Source organism: Cinclus cinclus, chromosome 5 (assembly GCF_963662255.1).
Source record: "Cinclus cinclus chromosome 5, bCinCin1.1, whole genome shotgun sequence".
In the NCBI taxonomy this organism is placed as follows: domain Eukaryota; kingdom Metazoa; phylum Chordata; class Aves; order Passeriformes; family Cinclidae; genus Cinclus; species Cinclus cinclus.
In genome coordinates, this window is record NC_085050.1 from 10682803 (window position 1) to 10704842 (window position 22040).

General features: G+C 38.6%; 1 protein-coding gene across 1 annotated transcript in view; it reads left to right on the plus strand.

The window, feature by feature from the left end:
- Window positions 1-22040, plus strand: part of ABLIM2 (actin binding LIM protein family member 2) — a 98215-nt gene that overhangs the window by 71697 nt on the left and 4478 nt on the right. The window contains exons 14-21 of the mRNA XM_062493360.1: window positions 1075-1176; window positions 2502-2555; window positions 6086-6138; window positions 6775-6907; window positions 11116-11174; window positions 13139-13193; window positions 14500-14564; window positions 14737-14817. Of these exons, the coding sequence (XP_062349344.1) occupies window positions 1075-1176; window positions 2502-2555; window positions 6086-6138; window positions 6775-6907; window positions 11116-11174; window positions 13139-13193; window positions 14500-14564; window positions 14737-14817 (602 nt within the window). The remainder of the gene's footprint in view (window positions 1-1074; window positions 1177-2501; window positions 2556-6085; window positions 6139-6774; window positions 6908-11115; window positions 11175-13138; window positions 13194-14499; window positions 14565-14736; window positions 14818-22040) is intronic.

Genomic DNA, 22040 nt, shown 5'->3' on the forward strand with positions numbered 1-22040 from the left:
GCTTGTCAGCAGAGACCATCTCCACGGACATGGCCTCAACAGCTCTGCTGTCCCAGTAGCTCTGTGGTTATGAAACATCTCTTTCATGAAGGCAGAACTCAGCTGCAGATCTAATGCCCTGAGCTGCTGCAATTTCTTTGCCCTAGAGAAACTTGCTACAACTTCATCATTACTAGCCATTAAATTTGTGCTTCATCCACACTTCAACAATAACAGCAAATTAACAATCATTTGATGTAAGAATAAATGTCATGTTTGCTTCCAGTTGCTTAACAGTGCTGTTAACTAAAAGGATTTTACAAGTCCCAAAAAAGTAGAGCTTTACTTTTTTGTTTGCCAAGCAGCACTATAATGCCATAGAGTGTGCTTCAGGGAAATAAGCCAAGAGCTTATGGCACCTAATAAGCATTTGACAAAAAAAGTGGAAAAATTAATATGGAAAAATCCTATGTATATATTGAAATTTGATGAAGTGGCTATGGCATTATAGGTCCATGACTTGATAATCCAACCTTGTTTGCATAAAAATGCTGTGGCGTGTTACCTGTGGGAAAAGTTTGCAATTGAAAGCCGAATTTCAACACCTCTATTTGTCACTGATATATGCAGGATATTTTACTTAACCGTAATGTTTATATTTTGACCTAGTCCTGCTTTGAGATAATTTAAACACTACTGAATTATGTATTACTAGTTTCAGAGGCAGGCTACGAGCCATAGCATTAAACTTTTGAAACACTTGATCAGTAGTTTATTCAGTTGAGGCTATGCAAAACATATTGCAAGATTCTGAATGTTCTTATCCTTTGATTTTCTTTTTGAAAGCATCGTTAAAAGAGAAGTTTTGACTTCAAAGTAGGACATCTTAATCTGATATCTATCAGACAGTAATGTTTTGATGAGGTGTTTGGAGTCTGAGTCAATATACTATGCTGAAAAAGAATGGGTTTTACAAAAACATATATTTAAAACTGTTGGATTAACAAGTCATTCCAAACAAGCTTTTATGCTTGAAAGACTCTACTTTGCTTTCCATTTTTCTTTTATCTGCTTTCTTTGCTCTTCCCCTTGGAGGCAGTGAAAGTGGTCGGAGCACTCCAAGCTTATCCATGTACTCTGACAGCAAATCTTCACCTTCTGTCTATCAGCAGGCTCCTAGGCATTTCCATATTCCAGGTAGGCATTAACTGCTTAGCTTTTGATCTTCAATTTCTAGCACCTGTTTATTCTCTTCTGAATGGTTTTTGGGTTGTTTTTTTTGTTTGTTTGTTTGTTTTTGCATTGATTTATGAATTTCAAACTGCAGAAAATGTCTGCTAAGTGAATATCTGTTGTTAAACTTAATCTCAAAAATAAAGGAGAGCTGTGTGCTCATGTATCTAAATGTTAAAAAGATTGCTTTACGGAAGGCACAGAATGAAAAATGTTACCAAGAGTACGAAGTTACAGCAGTGCTGGGTTAGTGGCTGAACTAGATGATCTTAGAGGTCTTTTTCAGCCTTAATGATTCTAAGATCCTATGATTTATAGTGCCATAACTGCATAGATGTATTGAATTTGTGTGCAGGAGGAATGCTTGAAGGTATTTCTGTTGTTTGTTTGTTTGTATTTCTTATCAGTCTATTATCTGAATTTAAGTAATCTTAACATAAGCTTTGAAAGAAGCTGGAAGACTTAAGAACTGCAGGAGGGTCACTGTGGCTATTTTTGTATTTGTACTCTACTGTTTTCAAGTTCAGTCAACAAGCACATTAAACTTGCATGCCCACAGTCTAGCTTTTTGACCTCTAAACACATCTACCTCCTCCCTGTAATAGTTTGTTTATTCACATTTAGCTTCTGTAGTTTATGTTTCTGTAAACAGGCCAAAATTAGGAATTGTATCTGCTCAGTAAATAGTACTGAGTAAATCTGATGTCTGTACAATGCAACATGGGAACCTTAGACTGTGTGGCTCTGAGGGCTTCCAGAAAATTCCTGGAAGGCCAAGTTAGCTATACAATTCAAAGTAAAGGCAAATTATAGGATTTCCTAAAAGTATAGTTTGTATTTCCAGTATAAAGATTCATAACTGAACATGTACACTTCATTTGTAAATAATGGAGAAAATCCTTTTCCAAGTGTGACAGTCTGCTGTACTCCTTTATGAATTTTCAAGAGTGGCAAGTGTGTGCCAGTTTCTTTTTGCTGTCTTTGAAGTATACACTGGTGATGCAGATGAAACCACCTACATATCACCAAATGGATGCCACTCAAGTTGTCTTAGAGCATTTTGAGGGACTTAGCGGGCATTATGCTGCATAGGTAGGTATAAAGGTTTTCAGCATATGGTGGATAAAGTTCCATTCTCTTTAAATAACCAGTGAATGGCAAACTGAATGAATGCATAGTGTTTGCTGAAGTTTTTGCATTGTTATTGTTGCTGAAAGGAGACAAGAGCAGCATGGTCTGAACTGCTTGCTTACTCTTTCATTCTTTCCTTTCTCTTTCCTCTTCCTCAGACACTGGCATAAAAGATAACATCTATAGGAAACCTCCTATCTACAAACAGCATGGTACAGTCTGCTTTTCTCTCTTGCAGTTTTATCTGTGTGTCTTTGCAAAGAATGTATGTTGACTCCCAAATTCATTTATTGTAGTTTTTGCATTTCATTATGTCCCTATAACCTCAAATGGAAAAGGAGACAAAGTAACATGAAGAGTAAATAGCATTTTGTATAACATGATGTCCAAGGATACAGTAAGTTCTCCAAAACTGGGATACTGGTATTTTGATATGTTGTGATGATGCAGAGCTGATAATAAGTACCACATAAACTGCTGTGCTGTGCCCTGACTGCTGTTCCATGCCCTGTGTGCCCTCTCCTGCCCCTCTGTGCCTGCTCCTCAATCTAAATCACTAGATGCAACTTTGCAACTTCTCAGGCTGAGCCAAAAGAAAAAAAACAAAAAAAAACCAAAACCAACAACAACAACAAAAAAAACGGACAACAAAAAGAGTTGAATATTGTAATGGTGTTTGGAAAAACCATGAATAAGTGCAAAGTAAAAATCATCTAGTGTAAGTCAGCATAGTTTCACTCATTTACGGAAGCTGATGATAGGACTCTGATATCCTGTATCCTGGCTGTGTAATTTAATTTTCTAGATACTTTTGGTTTGCAAAGAGGATTCTAAGCAACAGCTTTATATTTTCAGGCTGGGCATTTTTATATCAGTTTGCTGTCTGTTGAAGTCTGGATTATGTCAGTCTTACACTGCTGTGTGGAGTTGTCCTTATAATCACTGAAGTCAGCAGAGAATTATACTAGCGAGTCAGCAATCTCAATAGATTAACAAGAATATATGTTTTAAACTTTCTTTTCTAGATTATAAATGTTCTGAAAGATTGTGTTGGAAATACTTTTTTTTTTTTTCCTTCCAGAGGCTAAAGCATAATTTACTCTAATTTAAAAAAAATAATATATACAGACACCAGAAACAGCAACAGCAAAAAACATAAACTTTCCTTCCAATAAAAATAATACAAATGAAAACCAAATTTTAAAAGATTTATCTTTTGTTCTGGGAGGACTCCCAGTTAAAGCATGAATGCATGAGCAGCTGATGATTCAGCTCCTCAAGCTAATGGGACACTGAACTAATTCATGCTGAAAAGGAGCCAGAGACCATTCCTTTGTTGAAGAGACCAAGTCTGAACAAACAACACAAAAACTTTCTTTAAAACAAGAAAGTGCAAAAAGCTCTTCCAAAACATTTGGCTTTAAAAGGTTTTAGTTACATCAGCACCCAACAGATTTGCTGTAGCTACAGCTTCTGTGTTTTTATTATAAACAATCAACTTCAGAATAAGAAAAAGGTGGTGGAAAAATGGGACATGCAAGAGATCAGGCTCAGAGCTGGGGTTAAAAAGTGAAGAGTGTAGGAGCCTGCCTGATTTTGTGTGTGTATGTGTTTGTGTTTTAGAAATATTTGAACATCATTCAAAGATACTAAAAAAGTTTTGAAATCACATTGGGATTCATGGCAGAGCCGAGTATCGCTTGTAGTGGTGAAGCTAATTCTCACTCTGATGAAATTCAGGGCACTTGGATTTATCTGCCAGCAGTGTGTTATATATGATGCCTCTTGGGAACTTGGCAGGGACTGGCCTTCATAGCCCTCACTGATTTTGGTTGTAAATCCTCTGCATCTCTTTGAAGTCAGGTGCTCTCAAGATCTTGTGGAACTTCTGAAATTTCTGATTAGAAATCTTGGATCAAGCATGGGGTTTCTTTCCTCTGAAATCATCAATGTCTTGAAACAAAATTAAAATTTCCAAAAATGCATCAGATCCTCTACATAGGTTTCTGATTTAATGAGAGCAAGATCCGTACACATAACCTGGAATAACTTGTAGACTTGCAGTTTAGGGTGTGCTCCCAAAATATCTGTGAACCAGGTTTAGGTCCTTCTTGTAATGTAGGGGTTTATTCATCATCTGTCATATTTGAATATTCCTTCCTATTTAATCCTCAGAGAAGCAGCTTGCCATCTTGGGAAAATACCCTTGTCAGGATGCTATGAGATAACTGTGAAAACCTTGTGGTTTTTCATAATGCTGTTCATATTTTCTAATCTAGTTTTTATCTTATTTTTCCCCACAGTAAATTGAAGGGTGGGGAGGGAAGCAGCCAGACCCTCTACAGTTCCAGATTTTCACCTCTAACTTACAGATATTTTCCTTATGGCAATTTGTCATTTTTTAAACTACCACCTCCTCAACACAACCAGTTAAGGTCTGGATGTGAGTTGTGTGATGGCACCAGAAATTGCATCAGAATAACTCTGAAATGTTTTTGGTGGTGGCCTTTTGCCTGTGTGTTTAGATGCAGAGTAGATCCTCTGCAGACATGATTGCTGGGGAACTGCAGAGGGAAGAGTTTTTCCTTACTTGCTGGGAGTTTTGCAGCACTTCTAATGGTGCAATTTAATCTCCTTTCCTTCTGTGTCTCTAAGAATTTCATCTGAGCCTTAACTTTTGTCTTGCCATACTATTTCTCTTAAAAATAATTACCTTTTCTGTCTACATTGCATTGCACAGGACCATTTTTCTCTGGCATTGCAGACAACCTCCTTGTTACATTCATTTCTCATGGGCTTAAAGTTATGCTATGTCCTTGCATTATTCCAGTTTTGCACCATTAAAACTCTCCCCAAACTACCCAGAGGGATACAAAGGCAAGTAGGGCTCAAATTTTAAGAACTTACCTGAAATTGTGTGAAATTTGGCCCAAAACATTCTGTAAGACTCTCAAATGTAACTCAGTGTCTGAAACAATGCCCTGGGAAATAAAAGACAAGGGAAAACACATTTGAAAGTTGGGAACTATCTAATGAAGAACTTTTAGACTTTCAGTTTTCTTCTCAGCAAGGTGGAAAGTTACAAGGAAATAACCCAATGGTAAAACATCAACTTTCTTTGGGAAACACTCTTTAGGAGGACAGTAGGGGGCAGAAGAAGAAAAAACAGTCATAAAAATTGGTTGGTCAAGAATTTTGAATTTTAGAGTCTGATGCAATCTCTCTTGATTTTATAAAGAGGCAATGCCAAGTTTGTTCATAATTTTCTTTACCGTGACTGTCTGCCCTCTTTGGGAACCCAAGAGATCCAGGAGTGCTGACTACAAAATGTCTGTGTGACTACTTGTACTTTCATGGTCACTGTAACACAGAAGGGGTAAATGGCTCCCTATGAGTGGTGGCCATAGAAAGTTGTCCCTAGGTTATGATGTACAATTCTTTTTGCCACCAATCATTCTCCAAAAGTTTCTTCCTGAAAATTCAGGTTTAAAATCCAGCAGGAATAGGTCCTCTAAATTCACTGTATACATGAAGAATGAGTATTACGGTAATAATTTCAAAATTATTTTAATTAATTCTGTGAAACCATAGCTCTACACATCAAATTTTCTGTCAAACTCGATTTTTTTAACTGATTTTTCTCCCCCTCCTAAAAATATTTAGAATGTAACTACAGTCAAAACAGAAGACAAAAAATAAGATGCATTCTGTTCAGATTTTTAAAATCAATTTAATCTTACAGCAGCAAGAAGATCAGAAGGGGAGGATGGAAGCTTGGATCAGGACAGTAAAAAGGTAATGATCAGAAAGAACAAAAGGAAGTATTGATCATTCTTGAAGTAACTGGTCTTTAAAAAACATTAATATGTAAAGGTATTCTTGTAAATAGTTAAAATAATCATTACTACTTTTAAGTCTTTCCAAAAAGACTCAGAAAAGCTTAATCTCCCACCCAGAAGGCTTAGAATGTACATACTACAGTAAAGAGAAAGAGGGATATTGAGATTAATAGCAATAAACTCATGGATTTTCACTCAGTCTCAATATCTACACTGGTGATTCAGCTAATCTTGCAGATTTAGGGTGCATATTAACCTAGAAGAACAACGTCAAGAGCAGATTAATTATAAGAACATTACATAGGGCATCTTCTGAAGTGGGGCACAGTGGGCAGCTTCCTGAACAGAGAAACTATCCTCAGCCCAGCTAAAAATTGAAAGTTTCTGGTAGCTGTGATGTCTAAGTCACATAATCATATAGTAACATCATAATAATCATATAGTCAGCTTTTATAATTTGATAAAGGATGGTACAAGCTGCAGTGAGCAAAAACAGACAAGCAGTTCACAAGGCATCTGAGAGCGCTGAGGTAGGAGAGCTGCCTTCAGGCGTTAAATCCTGTATCTTGTAACAGGCTTTTCCTCTCTGCAGCTGAAGAGCAGTTGGCTGATTCTGAAAGGGGATGTGGAGACCAGAACCAGCTCCCCGGACGCGGAGACGCGGTCGCTGTCCCTCGCTGCAGGCAGTGAGCGGGCGCAGGAGGGCACGGCCAGCGGCTGCTCCCGTGAGTGCTGCGGCCCCACAGCTCCCTGGCTGCCTCTGTGCTTCATCCCTGCCGTCATTGCACCCGTTTGTACTGCCATGGCTTGTGAGCGTTCAGGGCCTCCAGGCTTTGGTGATGAAACTATTTATAGTTTTATATTAGTGAAAAAAGCAGTGTTGTCTGTGTAAATGAACTGTTGTCTCTTTGGAGAGCAGAGATTCCTTACCGCCAAAAACCCTCTCCTCATAAATGTGCCCATTTATCATATGATACCTATTTTCTGTAGACAGGATGGCAGTATCAAGCAGATTTTTCATTTGTGCTAATTAGTCCTTGACACAGACTGTGTATTTTGAATATTGATGAAGCCATTTCTTCTCTATCATGATACACATAAAGATTTAGTTGCTCCAGAGATTAACTTGGGCTTTTTTTTTTTGTTTGTTTGTTATCACTCACAGTTATAAGGTCACAGAAATATTCCAGGTGGGAAAAGGGAATAATTTTGTAACTGAATACTGGCCTGGAGACCATGTGCCCCCCATACCAAAAGCATGTTCTACACATTTCATGTTATACATTTCAGCAAGTCAGAAGCATCGATATTGGGCCTGAATTTTACTTTCAAGTTACATACATGACAAAAAATAAGTTTAATGAATTGTAAGGGATAACTGGGACTTTCCTCTCCCTTCCTCCTCCACTTTACACCATGCAGCAGTAGCAGGTCATCCAGGGTAAACAAGTTGGGGAAGCAGTTTTCCAAAAGAATGCATCCAATGCAAGGCATGTCGGGCAGCAGGGCTAGGATGTCAGTCTTGTGGGCATGGTAATGTGATAGTTGGCTCCATCAACTTGTATTAAGGAAATTATGGCTTAGCTATGCAAGGAAGAGAGAAAACAGATGCTACAAAGTCTGTCATAAGGCTGTAACAAGATAAAGAAGAAAACTTACTTAGATCATCAGTCTCACTGGTCTAGCTTAAAGGGATATGATAGTTTAATCCTCAGTAGAAGTCACAAACGTGTGCACAAGGTGCATTGAAGGATTCCCTGTGCAATGGAAACCAAATCTGATCATCTCACACACTTAACATCTGAAAATCGTTGGCCAGGAATGAACACCTAAACCTTTCATTGTCATACACACGTGGGGTATGTCTGGAAGCCTTATGGAGTAGATATGATGCTCTTCTACACATTTTGAGAGACAAGTCCTTAAGTACAGATTCTAAGCAGGGAGAAGTACGTAGCACACCAAGAACTGTTCTACAGGAGCAACATATGGTGTTCACTTTTTTCCCCTGAGAATGTTCCTATACCTGTCACTCAGCTATACTTGCATTTCTTTCATATTTTTTTATTATCTTGGGAATGTGGAACTATTAAAACTAGAAATGCAATGGGTAATTCACACCTCTGTGTCAGGGTCAGTATCACATTTGTGCCAATACAGGTTCTGTAGTTCATTTTTCATTGCTTTTTATCAGCATTTCTCTGTCCTTCATGAGAGTTAACCCCATTACCCAATTAGCAGCTACATGGAAATGACATTGAGGAAGTTTTATCTTCCTGAAGTTTACACTTTTCCTTTCTTTATGCTCTTAGTCACTTACCTGAATGTTTTAATACCTGTGGACATCCTAAGTAATTCCTTTTTTATTCAGTGTTTCCCTGTTTAGTTCTGAATATTTATAGTCTGTCATATGGCCCCCCATTGGCCACAGAAGGGTAGCATCTCTACCTCTTCCACTGATGTTTGAGAACTCTGGCTTTCAGCCCCATCCCTGTGGCACAGTCAGTGACTGTGAGAAAATAAACTTGTTAGGTATAGGTTTGGTGCCAAGTGGTTACATTCAGAGTGGAGGGAGTTAGCACGCTGTGAATTGATAGTGATGTTTCCAGATACACTGAGCAAAAAGCCCTGCATTTTTCTGTCCAGCCTCTGAGCAAACTAGACTAGAGTTGTTTTGCTCTTGAAGACAAGTTGCCACATTACATTATTGAAGTGCCCAGAAGAAGACAACTCCCAACACAGCACATCAGTGTGAGGCTTGTGCAAGCTTGTATCTCCTTACACCCACCTGTGAAAATGGGTCTGGTTTCTGTACATGTAGATGTGTAATAGTCAGTCATTTACCATAATTCAGGATTTTAAGGTGTGTATTTAGGAAAGCAGACATCTAGGAAGGCATGTAACCCTTGCTGTTCATGTGTCCATGATGTGCTGAGAGGCAACTCCGGACTGGAGTGAATGTCGTACTGGTCAAAGCAGGAGCCATATCCCTGCAGAGAGTGGCTGATGTTCAGCTAGTGGCTGATTGCAGAGGAAGGCTGCAGGGGTCAGTGTTCTCACTGCTTTGGGATTTGGGCCGTTCAGGCTCTGTTCTGTGCTCCAGTTCTCCCGGGTTCTCTCCCGCACGGCTCAGCCCGGCGGCTCCAGGGCAGCTCCACACCTGGCTGGGTGTCTCTGCTGCCAGTGTGTCTTTACCTTGGGGCATTGGTCCTCAGTGACTGAGTATTATTTAGTGACAGAACAAAACTCACTCGCCCATCTTCTCTGTAGCCAAAAGGTCAAGAGATGGATCTCCACACATAGCAGATGTCCAACATAGCAGCTTTTTCCAGGCAGGAGCAGAGAGGACAGCTTTGTCGCAGGTACAGGCATTCTGTTGCACAGGTGTTATACTCTGCTCTCTGGTGGCCCTGCCATTCACATAATGGCAATTATCAAAGGCAACTCTAAGTTGTTTTCTTTTGTTTTGTTTTCTCTCTTAAATACAAAACCTGTATTGCTCGTCTCTAATGGTAGGAGGTATTTGGCTTGTAATTCAATATGAGCTTATTGCTCCCTGTTTAAGTACATTAAGTGCTTTTAATTTTTTGTCCATCATGACAGTGATTCACTGGCCTACCTTACTCCCTTAGCTTTTCATCCTTGCTCAGTACTCCACTTTCTGTTCCATGGGTGAAATACTCCTTCATTGCTCGAGCCCTACCTGGGTTGTCCTTCACCTTTGCTAAGTGCTCAGTACTTTGCTAAGTACTGAGAGTACAACTCTCAGTGATCCCATTTCTTCTTTTCTTGTTCTCTTTTTATTTGGATAGCTGGAGAAACTTTTGCTATTTGTTTTAATATCATTTTCAGTATTTAACTCAGCTTGACTTCTGGCAGTTTTCAGTTTATCTCAGCACATTTTGAGCTCTCTGCTGATCCATCTTTTGTTTTTTCTTTCTGTATGTTTATTCCTAATAATCTCCTTAGGGTATTTATTAATCCAATGGGGTCTGGATTCCCTTCTTGCATTCCTCTTTGGACACAGACTGCTAACAGTTTTGACAGAAAGAAGTATTGTACATTCAGTTCTTTGAGCTACCTGACTTCTGTAACACTTTGCATCAGTTTTACATAATTTCCTATACTGGGATCAGGAATTTGATTACACATGTGTTTGTTCTACTGTTTAACTTTTAAAATTTCTTATTAGAGTCATAATTCTAAAATTAAGGCATTTCAATTGTCTCATAATAACTACACACAGTTTCGTGACTGTGTTACATCCTTTATTCATGGTAACACCACTTTGCCAGTTTTCTCCATCTTAAAATGGAGAAGAAAAATCTTAGAAAGTTATTTTATTTTTTTTTAGGAAGAAAGAAATCTTTCTTTCACTTGGGTGTATATATTCTGGCTGATTTATGCTATCCACTGCCATATCTTCATTTTTGCTTTTTTCCAAGAGAAGCTTTACAGAAAGAAAAAAAGTTTTAATTTTTTTAAGTAGTAGTGTATCAACCCATCTTTTTTAAGAAACAAAACCATAACCCAGAACTCATATAGTACATTCAGAAGTGATTATCTAAATCCCTTTAATCCAAATTTCAAGTCATTTGAAATTTGATTTAACACCAAGCTGGAAAGCAGAGATTTCACAATCTCTAAAATCACAAGCTTTGCATCAAGTAGGTGCATGAGGCTTCCATAACATAAGCCCCACAATTCCCTCCACATTGTGCCCCTGGCATGCTGCTGTTTCTAGATACTGTTACACATGTTCATGTGCATGAAATATGGAGAAAAGATGAACATAGGTCAGTTATATTTCATCTCATTGATAGAATATTTGCACTGATCTTGTAATTGCTGTTTCTGGATGTTTTGGTGGATTCCCCGTTTTAGGAGGCTGTAATAGAGTTGCAAAAAATATAGTATGTTATGTCTTTTACAGGATTTCCATATTCTAAGTCTGCTTCTCTACCTGGCTATGGAAAGAATGGCTTACATCAGGTAGGTACACATTTAAATACATTCTCCAGGAAATAAGGTCTCATAAATAGACAACTCAGTAACTAGTTGAAAATCTACACAGTAATAACACTTCAAAGGTGTTTTAGCTGCCAGCCCTCTCTGACAGATTTATTCCCTATGTGAGTTGCAGTTTGTCTCTCTGCAAGAGTAAGACTGACTGAGGCTTCTCCTTTTAATTGTGTGCATTATGAGCATTGGGAATCTTGTTTCTCCTCCCAAAACAAACGAAGATCTAAAATGTAAGGCTGCACATATTAATAATTGGATAGCTTGAATTAATGATGGAGACAGCTAGGCCTATAATTAGGCAAGTAATGATCTTAGAGCAGACGTGGAACAGCTCACATCCATTGCATTCTTTGAACCATCTCTGTTTTTTCTAGTATGAATGTGTGTCAGTGTGTGGTATGTGTATTCACACAAAACCATTGTACTTTTAAGCAGGGAGGGGTCAATGAAGATTGAATGACAAGAAGAAATCTGGAAGGAAAATTGTCTAATAAAGTTATGATCGGAAGAGACTAGGCGTTCTTTTTCTAATCCTTTTTTGCAACTTTAATTAGCCTTTAATGAAAAGGAAGCTTTGACAATGTGGCCTCTCTCTCTCTGGCATCTAGCATTATGGATTCTCAGTTCATGGCTTATACTATAAGGTGAAAAACCACTATGGTTTATAGTCATGAGCTGTCAATACATAGATGCATGTGCACCTACGTTTTGAAGAATTGATTTGTGTGAAAATTGCACGGAGAGGACCTCGTTCAAATTCCCTTCTTTCTCCAAAGGAAGATGTGAAACCTGCAAAACCACATGAGGAGGATTAAATTTCACCAGGGACAAGATTCAAACTGAGAGTCATTTGGAAGGACCTACAAGAAAGAACTGTCAAGGAGTAGCTAAAGGAATTTTTTTGGTAGCTGCTGAAATGTCCATGCCTTTGAGTTAATATTACAGGACTAATTATACCTGTGTTGCTTCAATACCTGGTTTCTTGAATTCTTCTCTGAAGAAAGGAATGACACTGAAATTTTATCGAATAATGTTTAGGAATTTTCAAGGGTCCATATAAAAATAACACCACCTATGAGTCAAGAGAGGGTTTTTTTGGCCTTTCAGGATAGGTGCTGCCAGTAACCTGAAGTGACCAAGACACTGACTTGTGCCCAGCCACTGCTCTGGTGAGGCACCAAAACCATCCCAAGGCTTCCCAGAGATGAGGCCAAAGCACTCAGGATGCCTTGCAATATGATGGGAAAGCAGCAGATGGCAGCATCTATCGCAGATAAAGAATCCCAAACCTACCTAAGAGTTGAAAAGCTTGCTCATGGTCAAATCCTTCAGGCCAAAATTCGTCTCAGAATGGATATCCTCTGTTTGGGTTATAGGTTCATACCAGCTTTTGTGGTTTGTTATTTTTAATCAACCATCCTAGTGCTGTGTAAATAAAACTCCAAAAGCAAACAAGGAGTTTAGCAGGTTATTGTGGGCGTAGCTGTGCACACCATTGATACCCTAGCAGGCAAAAATGAGATTGGAAAGAAAAAATCTTGTAATAGTGCTTTCTGATTTCCTGTACTGTTTTTCATCATAGCATTTGTCAGCAAAGGAAGAAGACAGTGGTTCAAACAAAGCACATACATGGCACATGTACAGGTCTCCCTGGTCAGTGGCATCAGCAGTGTGAAGCAGAAGGCAGAAGGAGAAAAGTTGCAGTGCAGCAGAAGTGATTTGTGATGATGGCAGTAACACATCAGCATCACAGAAAAGTGACACTTTCAGTGTTACCTTGCTAACTTGAGCAATTAGATCATATTTGAATGAGACTTATTTCTCTTTCTCTTGCACAAGGATCTGTACTTTGGTTCTGTCTTTTTTCTCAACAACGTTCACAGTGGGGGTTTTCTGTATTTTGCTGCTACATTGCTTCTTTCTTTCTCTGTCAGCCTGAAACTATGGGCCAATATGAAACGGACCAGGAGGCAAGCTGGGGGATGAAAGGTACATTATTTTTGCAATATCATTTCCACTTCCCTTGTGTTTTCACCCTTTGAGGATTTTAATTAACATGTTGCCATAAAGGTTACTATTCTGAGCTTTTCCTGTAGTTCACATAATAATGACTAGCCAGAGACACAGCTCAGTATCATGTTTATCACAGAGAATCATCTTTTTACTTAGCCCAATCTAAAGGCCTGACAGAAGTCTTGCATCACAGGGTGGTGCAACCAGGCTGAGTCAATAGCAGGTTCCTCGATATGTGGCAACAGCCTTGTGGTGTTGGTCTCATATCAAAGCCAGGAGGAAATATAAGATAATAATTCCTTCATGTCTAGTTAGAAAAAGTCCATTGTGCTTCCTGGTTGTGCTACAGTATGTTTAAAACATGCAGAGTTGAAAAAGCAGAATTTATTTGCAGTTTTAAGTGAACTGTGCACTTAGTATGGAACTTGGGTTGGAATTTTCAAAAGAGCTGAAAAATTTTATTTCCAATGCACTTCAACTCATTTTGAAAAAATCTTTCTATTGTGCTTCACTTCAAGATTCTGTTGATAAAAATATTTGTCTCTATGTTTGAATAGGTTAGAGTACAGGTTTTGAAAAGTAGACTCAATCTCTGATTTAATTTCTGACCATAAAGAGGTCTGTGAAAACATTTTGGCTATCCTGGTCGCATTTAATCACCACTGTGAATAGATAGTATTGTGATACTAATATCATATATAGTCATACACTGACCTAACTAGAATTCCCTTGTGCTAGTGTGGATCCAGGAGTCATTGTTACCACATCCCCAAATCATCTTTTCTTCCCTATTGTTATTCCCACTGCAGTCAGCCCAAGTGCAGGGTGTCAGCATCTTGTAATATCGTATTATCTCAGTGGTTTTCATATATGTTTCCAAACTGACATGCCTTTAATAATCCATATATTTTAACTATTTTCAGTAAAGAACAATAAGGGCAGGAGTTTTGGATGACAGACTGACTTTGCACATAAGCCTCCTGTAAAAAGAGATACCCAATTTTGCCAGACATACTCACCGTGTAACCCAATGGCATCGGGAGATGGATTTTCTGTAATAAGCCTTTGATTTCCAGGACAATTTCTTTGGTAATAGACAGTGTTATAGGCATTCAAGGCATGGGGGTCAAATTCTTATTATGCATGCAGTTATTCAACACCTACTGAGAAGAGAGACATGTAGTAGCATAGCACATTTGTGATGTACCTAAGTGTTCATTGTGGTGACAGTAAAAGACAGCTACAAATTCTAAACTGTGAACCTGTTCTCATTCTTTTGCAGAATACAAGGTAAGAAGGGCTTTTCCAACACTGGAAGAACAACCAGATTCAGCACTTCCTAGCAAGGTTACATGGGTTCCTTTCTTTTATTTTATTTTGTTAATTTTTGTCCCAGTGAAATATTTTGTCAAATCAGGATGCAAGTATGTACCATTTTTTAGTAAGTTCCCCATACCACCATTTCCATGCCTCAGAACTGGATTCAGCTGGAGTTCATATGCTCTTGTCTTTTTAACAGATTTATCCTTATGAAACACTTATTGTAACAAACCGAGTTCGTGTGAAATTGCCTAAGGATGTGGACAGGACCAGGCTGGAGGTAGGAATGATATTTGTTCGACAGTTTTGCAAACATTTCTCCTATTTGCTTACTATCCTGGATATCCCTGTGCCCCAGTAGTATCAACAGAGGAGAGGAATAACATTATGTCTTCTATATATACATATATATTTTTAAAGTTAGTATGTAGGCAATTTAACTAAAAAAATGCCAGAATCCTGGCAAATGTCTGACCAAATGGTGTTTTACAAAGATGCTGATGAAACCCATCAGTTCTGGATGATTTTACAGGGTATTGGAAGTTCAGGTGCGGAGTGGGAAAATGTGGAGTTGGTCTTGGTTTGAATTCATATAAAAAACATCCTCATAGAATAACCTAAATGTTTCATTGTCTTACTCAGCCTCTCCTTTGGCTGTATGATCTGTGGTGACTCTACTACAGCTTTGCTGTACCATCCACATCTCACTTAAGATAGAAAAATGCAGATATAATTTATCATAAGAGAAAGCTGAGTTTCCAAAGATTAAATCCTGAATATGATGTTCAAGCAAAATTCCCAAGGTTGATTTTTTGACTGATGACAGGACTGAATAACAACTCACCTTAACTAACCTATCTTTCTGTGAACTATCATTAAGAAGAAGAGATAGCTCAGTAAAAAATATATGGTAACAATATTGGACTTTTAGGGAGATTTATATTATAATAAATTTACTGTATTTTGAACATGGTAATATGACAAGAAAATAAGAAAAAAATACTTTTGAAACAAGAAAAGAAGAAAAACTTTGAAGGAGCAGAAAGCTCCTCATTAAAAATCAGTTTTTCAAAACAATTAATTTACCAAATTTGCATACATGTAGTATGTTTTGAAATTGGTGTATGCTCTTGAATACTTGAATGTACTTGTCACTTGATTTCCCAGCAAGTAGTGTAGATTTGATTGTGAGAAAAAGAGAGCCTCAATTATGTGCTTTTTTAAGTGTGGTTTATAGCAAGGTATGATAGCAATACTGAAAAGCATGATGAGTCATAAAAAGGAGCAGGGAATTGGAAGGATGCTCCTCTGGATATATCCTGTAAAGGATGTGTATAATTCATATATATACGTACACACACGTGTGTGTGTGCGCGTGTGTGTGTGTGTGTGTGTATGGTGAAGAATAGAGTATTTGTTTAAACACAGCAGACTGATCTGAGTAGCAAATGCAGCTCTAAATTGCTTTTTTAAGACAACATATAGTTTGTTTTGGATGGATCATGCCTGCCCTGGCTGCCATTATCTGTAACTCATACACCATCCTCAGCTGGGACTGCTGTTTGTTTAATTTTGGAGCTGTTCAGTCTGCCTCACACCAGGTGCAGCCTGTTGGCTCAAGGAGCCCAACCACTTCAAAGATCTCAACAGAGGTTTGCAAAAAAGAACAATAAACAAGATCTGCTTCAAACCTGCACCAGAAAGCAGTGAGAGGACCAGGCCAATCCTGCTGATGGCTGCACTATGCTAAACATGTATCTGCAGAAAGGACTCCTTTGTAGACTGTCTTGTATTTAATACGGATTGGTAGTTTTTCAGACAATTAAATTAGCAGAGTTTTAATAGCACTGTAACCACTGTAAGAACAGAGGCAGTTGCTCATCTACACATTCAAGCCATATGCAGAGTTGAGTGACAGGCACAAACCTTTGCCTTCCCTGTCAGCCTCTTCCCCTCTTTCCTGATGCTTTCTTCTTTATTACAAGAATTCCTGGAAATAAGTATCTTTGCATAAAAAAGCAGCTTATCATTATTCCCCTTTTGTGGCAGAAGTAGAAGATAGTAACCTAATTATTGACTTGTGCACTCATCAGATTTCAGGCTTGGGCAGGACCCAGGACTCAGGCAGCCCAGGATTGTGTGGGTTTACAGGCTTGCACAGAAGTAGATTAGGCTTAGAAATGTGGATACAGACAATTGTCTGTTAGTAGAGGACCCACTTAACATATATTGGTATCCTCAAACTTTTGAGGACAGCACTGGGAATACTGAAAGCATATATTAAAGGTTATATTTCACCCTTTCTTGAGGTCCATTTCACACTTGCTAGAGGCTGTGATTCAAAGCTTGGGATCTCTAAGAGGCAAGTGCTCTTTCCAGTCCGATTTGGTTTCCAGCTGATATTCTGTTTTCATCCTGCACATCCAATGTCACCTGTGGAAGGGCTGGATTTTGTCTACGGAAATGGTAGCAGTGCTAAGTCCATGTATTATCCAGACTATAGAGTGGTATATCTAGGAAAATCTCCTAAGAAAAAAATCCGTGTTCTAATACACCAGTTTTATTCTGATTATTTGTGTGGGCTGAAGCCTCACCTTGCTGTTGCTGCTGCATATCAGAGCAAGATCCTGGGTGTGATGGCTGTAGCCAGGGTACAGGTTGTGTCAGTGAAAGGAGACCTAGAGCTTCTGTGCTTCGTATCAGCTGTCAAACCTGAAAACAGTCTTGCTGTGTCTGATATCAACACAATCTCTCTCTCACACATGATGTTTCTGAGCTCCTGGTCCACCTAGGAGCAATAAGGTCGACTAAATTTGCATGAGGTAGATTTATTTAACAGCCATTTCACAATTTGACTTGAAGCAGCCTCCTCTTTGTGAGACGGTTTGTTGTGAACTTTGAATGATCCATCAGAGATGTCATGGAAGGGGCACTGTTGTTTGTCTGTGACTCACTCTTCCAAGAAAAGTCTCCTATATTGAATGTTCCTCATGAAAAGTGAACTCAAATCAATGGTATTAGCTCCTGGGGTCAAATTAAGGGAGGCTACAATGAAACCTTGGCTAATGTTCAAGGACCACAGGAGGGTGGGAGTTTAATGGGTGGCAGTGTTTTCCTAACTTCACTCCCACTGTGAGTATTTTTTAGATTACACTGTTGTGCAAGAAATTTATTTTAAGGATTATAAAAAATATTTTCCTGTAAAAATGCCTATTTTTCTAAGCCCAAGAGGTATCTAGAGATTAGGAAGACTCAACTGGTAATAAATTCATTCAAATAATAGTAATTCTTTCCTCAAAAGTACATGTAACTAAGTGTAAAAACACTCAGCATTTTTTTTGTTTTCTTGTCTGAACTCAGCAGTGAGACAGTACCCAGTTCCTTGTGCTCTTCCAAGGAGATGTTTATGCCAACAGTGAACTAATACATGCAGCACCAAGAACTGGTTATAATGAGCAGCCTGCTGATTTTTAAATATGTTACTGGCAGTTTGGATTTTGAATAAATAGCCTGGATCTCACTTTTGCATAAGCTGATTAGAAATGCAAGGAATTTACAGTAGATAAGGATTTGGCCAAGGAATCTTTTTAGGAGTTTCCCTCTAGCACAGTGCTGCTTATTGTAACGTTAGATGAACGGAGCAGCATTCCCATGAGCTATTCTAACAGGATATGGTGAAGAACAAGTTCATTCACATAACACTGCAGAACAGCAAAGCAGTAACACAGGGGTGGATTACACAGGCTGGGGGTAGAAGAGGAATTGCACCCTCACCATGTTGCAGATGACATGAACTTGAAGGAACTACAACTGATGCTTAGGTGAGCAGAGCCTCTGTTCAGAGGGACCTGGCCAGGCTGCAGGAATGGTTCAGACACTTCATGAAATTCAGTGAAAATAAATCCATGTTTTTGCACTTGTAACCAAGTTATGCTATTCATCAGAACAAGATGGAGGGAACAGTTCTGAGGAAAAGTACCTGATGATGCTGGTGGAAAACAAGCTGAAAATGAGTCAGCAGCTCACCTTCATAGTAAAGGGGTTATAGGGCAGAACATACCCTTCCCAAAAGGTGGCACTGGAAAGCCAAGAGGCAAGTCACAAGCTTCAGGAAAGGAAATTACAATTGGATATAAGGGGCATGTTCCTCACTAGAAGAGTAGTGCAAAGGACAGGCTGCCCAAGAGGCTGTGGAGTCTCTACCCTGAAGGTATGCAGAACACAGCTGGACAAGGTCTTGAGGAACATGGTCGGATTTATCTTTAATGGTCTTCATGGTCTTCAAAATCGGCCCTGCTTTGAAGACCTCTGTAAGTCTCTAATTTGCCTAGATTGGTATATTCTGTGAAGATATAGTTTAATTACTAAACATGAGAAGATATAGTATAATTACTAAACATGATTGGTGAGTTTGCTGCAATACCATTTGAAAAAATTACAGACAATTTGATCTATCTTGGAACTTTTTATCATGTTTGTTTGTTTGTTTTTAATGCAACACTTAGAAGTGTCCTGGATCAAAGTTCCCGATTTTGGACAATTTAAGTTCTGAGTTTTCAGGACTAAGACATCAGCTTTGGATGGTACTCATTGGCACATTCCTTACCTGCTGCTTCTCAAAGGAAGTTTGGCTTACAGACACTTTCAAATATTTTGAAACCTCTTTTAAGTACTTTGAATACCTTTATCATTTGAGCCCTGGGCTCCTAACAGCATGCACTTGATACTTTTATCTTAGATTGGATATTGTTTGCCTGTTCTTCAGTCACAACAGTATGGTTCATTGCTTGCACATTCAAATTGATAGTTCATGCCCAACTGCATAGATTTATAATTTTTGTCTTTCTGACGTTGCTTTTATCACAGAGTATAAGATTTCTTTTGTGGTCACAGGCTAGTAGTTTTGAAAGCCAATATAGTTAGAATCTTCTGTTTACAAACCATGTTTTAGTGTTTTCATTTGATTTCCTTATCTTAATGTATCTTAGTTTTTTTAGCTTTTTCTTTTGAATGTCGAGGCTTAAAAGCATTATCCATTCATGCCTATCAAATGCAGTAGAAAGTAAATTATTCCACTTTTTGTTTGAGCCAGTTCATTCTTTGTTTAACTGAGACAATTGTTAAGGAAAAAGTAGTCTGGAATGTCAAGTAGCAAACTTTAATTTGCTACCTTGTTCTCTTCTAAACAGAAATGAGAGATTTAAACATGGGTGTGGTCTTCTTTGAACAGAGCACTCACTTTAAGCCAAACATGCTTTTCCTCCTGGAACTGCTTGTCTGGATTTGCTTTAGGGATAACATTTTTTCCACTAGATTTCATTCAACAATCACCCTGGGTTCCAGCCATTGGATTTCAACTATTTTAGGACTTGTTTCCAATAACTGAGCCTGAATTTTTAAGAGCCCAGGCTCCTGGATGCCATTCATACAAGTAGCATTTTGTGTCCCACCTCCTCTGTAGCTCAGATGGGGAAAACAAGAGCAAAACTAGAGTGCTGTGTGTTTTACAGTTTGCAGTTTGGGGCTGGGATTGAGGCTACAGGCTCACTTCACAATAAAGCTCATAACCTGGGGTGGAAAAGTGCAGGTCACTGACTTCAGCAGAACTGCTTTGCAGTGTTTAACTTGAAAAATGCATGTGTGGTATTTCTCATTCCAGGCATGTGCTTGTGTTGTGATCAGTGAAGCATGTTTATATAAGATTTCAGAGCCCTTTACAAAAGGAGCCATTATGAAATGGAAATATGCATTAGAATTGATGTGATATGATGTGAAAAGTAATTTCTGTGTGAGTGGAAACACTGTAGGAGTGAACAGAGATTAGATGTGGAACATTTATATTACAGGTGCACTAAATTCCAAACTAAGGGAAACTGGAAAATCTGCTTATAGAGTAAGGTATTTTGTGCTTAAAATAAATGAAATTTTTGAAACTCATTATCTTCTTTATATTTTCATAATTTATTGTGGATTCCAAGGTATTTTTAATGTACTAATTATTTTCTTAATTATACAGAAATTTTTATCAGCCCTCAGCTGGAGGCAATGACTTATGTCAATGTCAGTAGTGAAAAAACTCATTTGAATGACAGGATGGTGACATAGATTATCATCAGACATGTTCTGTGTGTATGCCATTTAGGTAATATATTCATATACCTGAGAGAAATACATCGTCCCAGCTTTTTTGTACCTTTATGGATAACTCAGCTGTGAAAAATACTGACTGTACAATCTTCTTGCTGAAGATTTTCTGTGTCCCTTGTGGTATTACCCAGGAGGTTTGATTGAAAGTACCCTGCAGTGGTAGTACTGAGTGGAATGCAGCTTCTCTGTGAGACTTCATGGTACCCTGAAATACTGGATGAGATACAGGCACAGATCCAGGAGCCTTTTAGAGGGGCTTAGGGTGATCTGGGCATGGGAAGGGGTCTCAGACTCCTTTCCTCACTGCTTCTATTACACTGCTTTCCCTGGGGTCCCACATTGCTGTGTGGAGGGGGATCCACAGCACCTGCAAGACTTGGCTGCACAAGGGCTCTAACTATCTGTGTTGTCACTAATTGCCCTTATCTGGGGCAACTGCAGGTGCCTGCTGCCTTATCCTCTGATCAGCAGAGCTGCCCTAGTGATCTTTTGATACCTTTTAAAGTTCATTAGGTGGTAATTCATGCCATTTCTTAACTTTCCCTCCCCAATCACATAATTACTTAATAGTTTCAAATATTTATTGAGCATGAAGCTTAATTAGGCTGTAGATGAGCATAACATTCAATACTCCCTTGAGAATGTGGCACATGGCTAATTACAGCTTTGTAATTAGCCATGCAGCAGGCTTAGAAGAAACCTTTGAAAAGCCTACTGAGCCCCAGCAGTGCAACAGAAAGAGGGGTGAAGAGTGCAGACCTTGTGAAAGCAAAATGAGGATTCAAAAGTCAATAGAAAAAAGAATTTCCAGCAAATTTTGGTGGGCCATCTGAGCGTTTTATTTGGGCTAACCTTGAGAGGCATGAGAGAAGGGAGTGGAAGAGCAGTGAAGAAGAGACAAACTGGAGAGGAGAAGAAGCTATTATTTTCTAAGTGTTGAAGATCACAATCCTGAATCCTACTACAGGAAAAGATTGTATCTCAGCAGCAAAGCCTGTTCACCAACCTGAAGGGCTAAGGCTTGGTTATTTGCATGAACACTCACCTGTGAATAAACCTTTCTCAATAAATCCCTGTTTATTTTGAATATTTCTCATATTGAAAACTCTGGAGAAGATCCTGTAGCTTTTATTTCAGGACTTTGCAAATCAGAAGTTGGAAGTGTTGAAGGATTTTGAATAAAACGAATTGAAGTAGAGAGCTGCTTAAAATTACACTCTGTAAAACTGTGTGCACAGTAGTGCCTCAGAGAGACTGACTGAAAGAGTCACTACAGATTCAAGCAAAGACAGTGTAGTGCTTAGCTGTCATTTCCCATGAATAAAGAGCAAAAGAGAAACAAACCTGAGGTTTTAA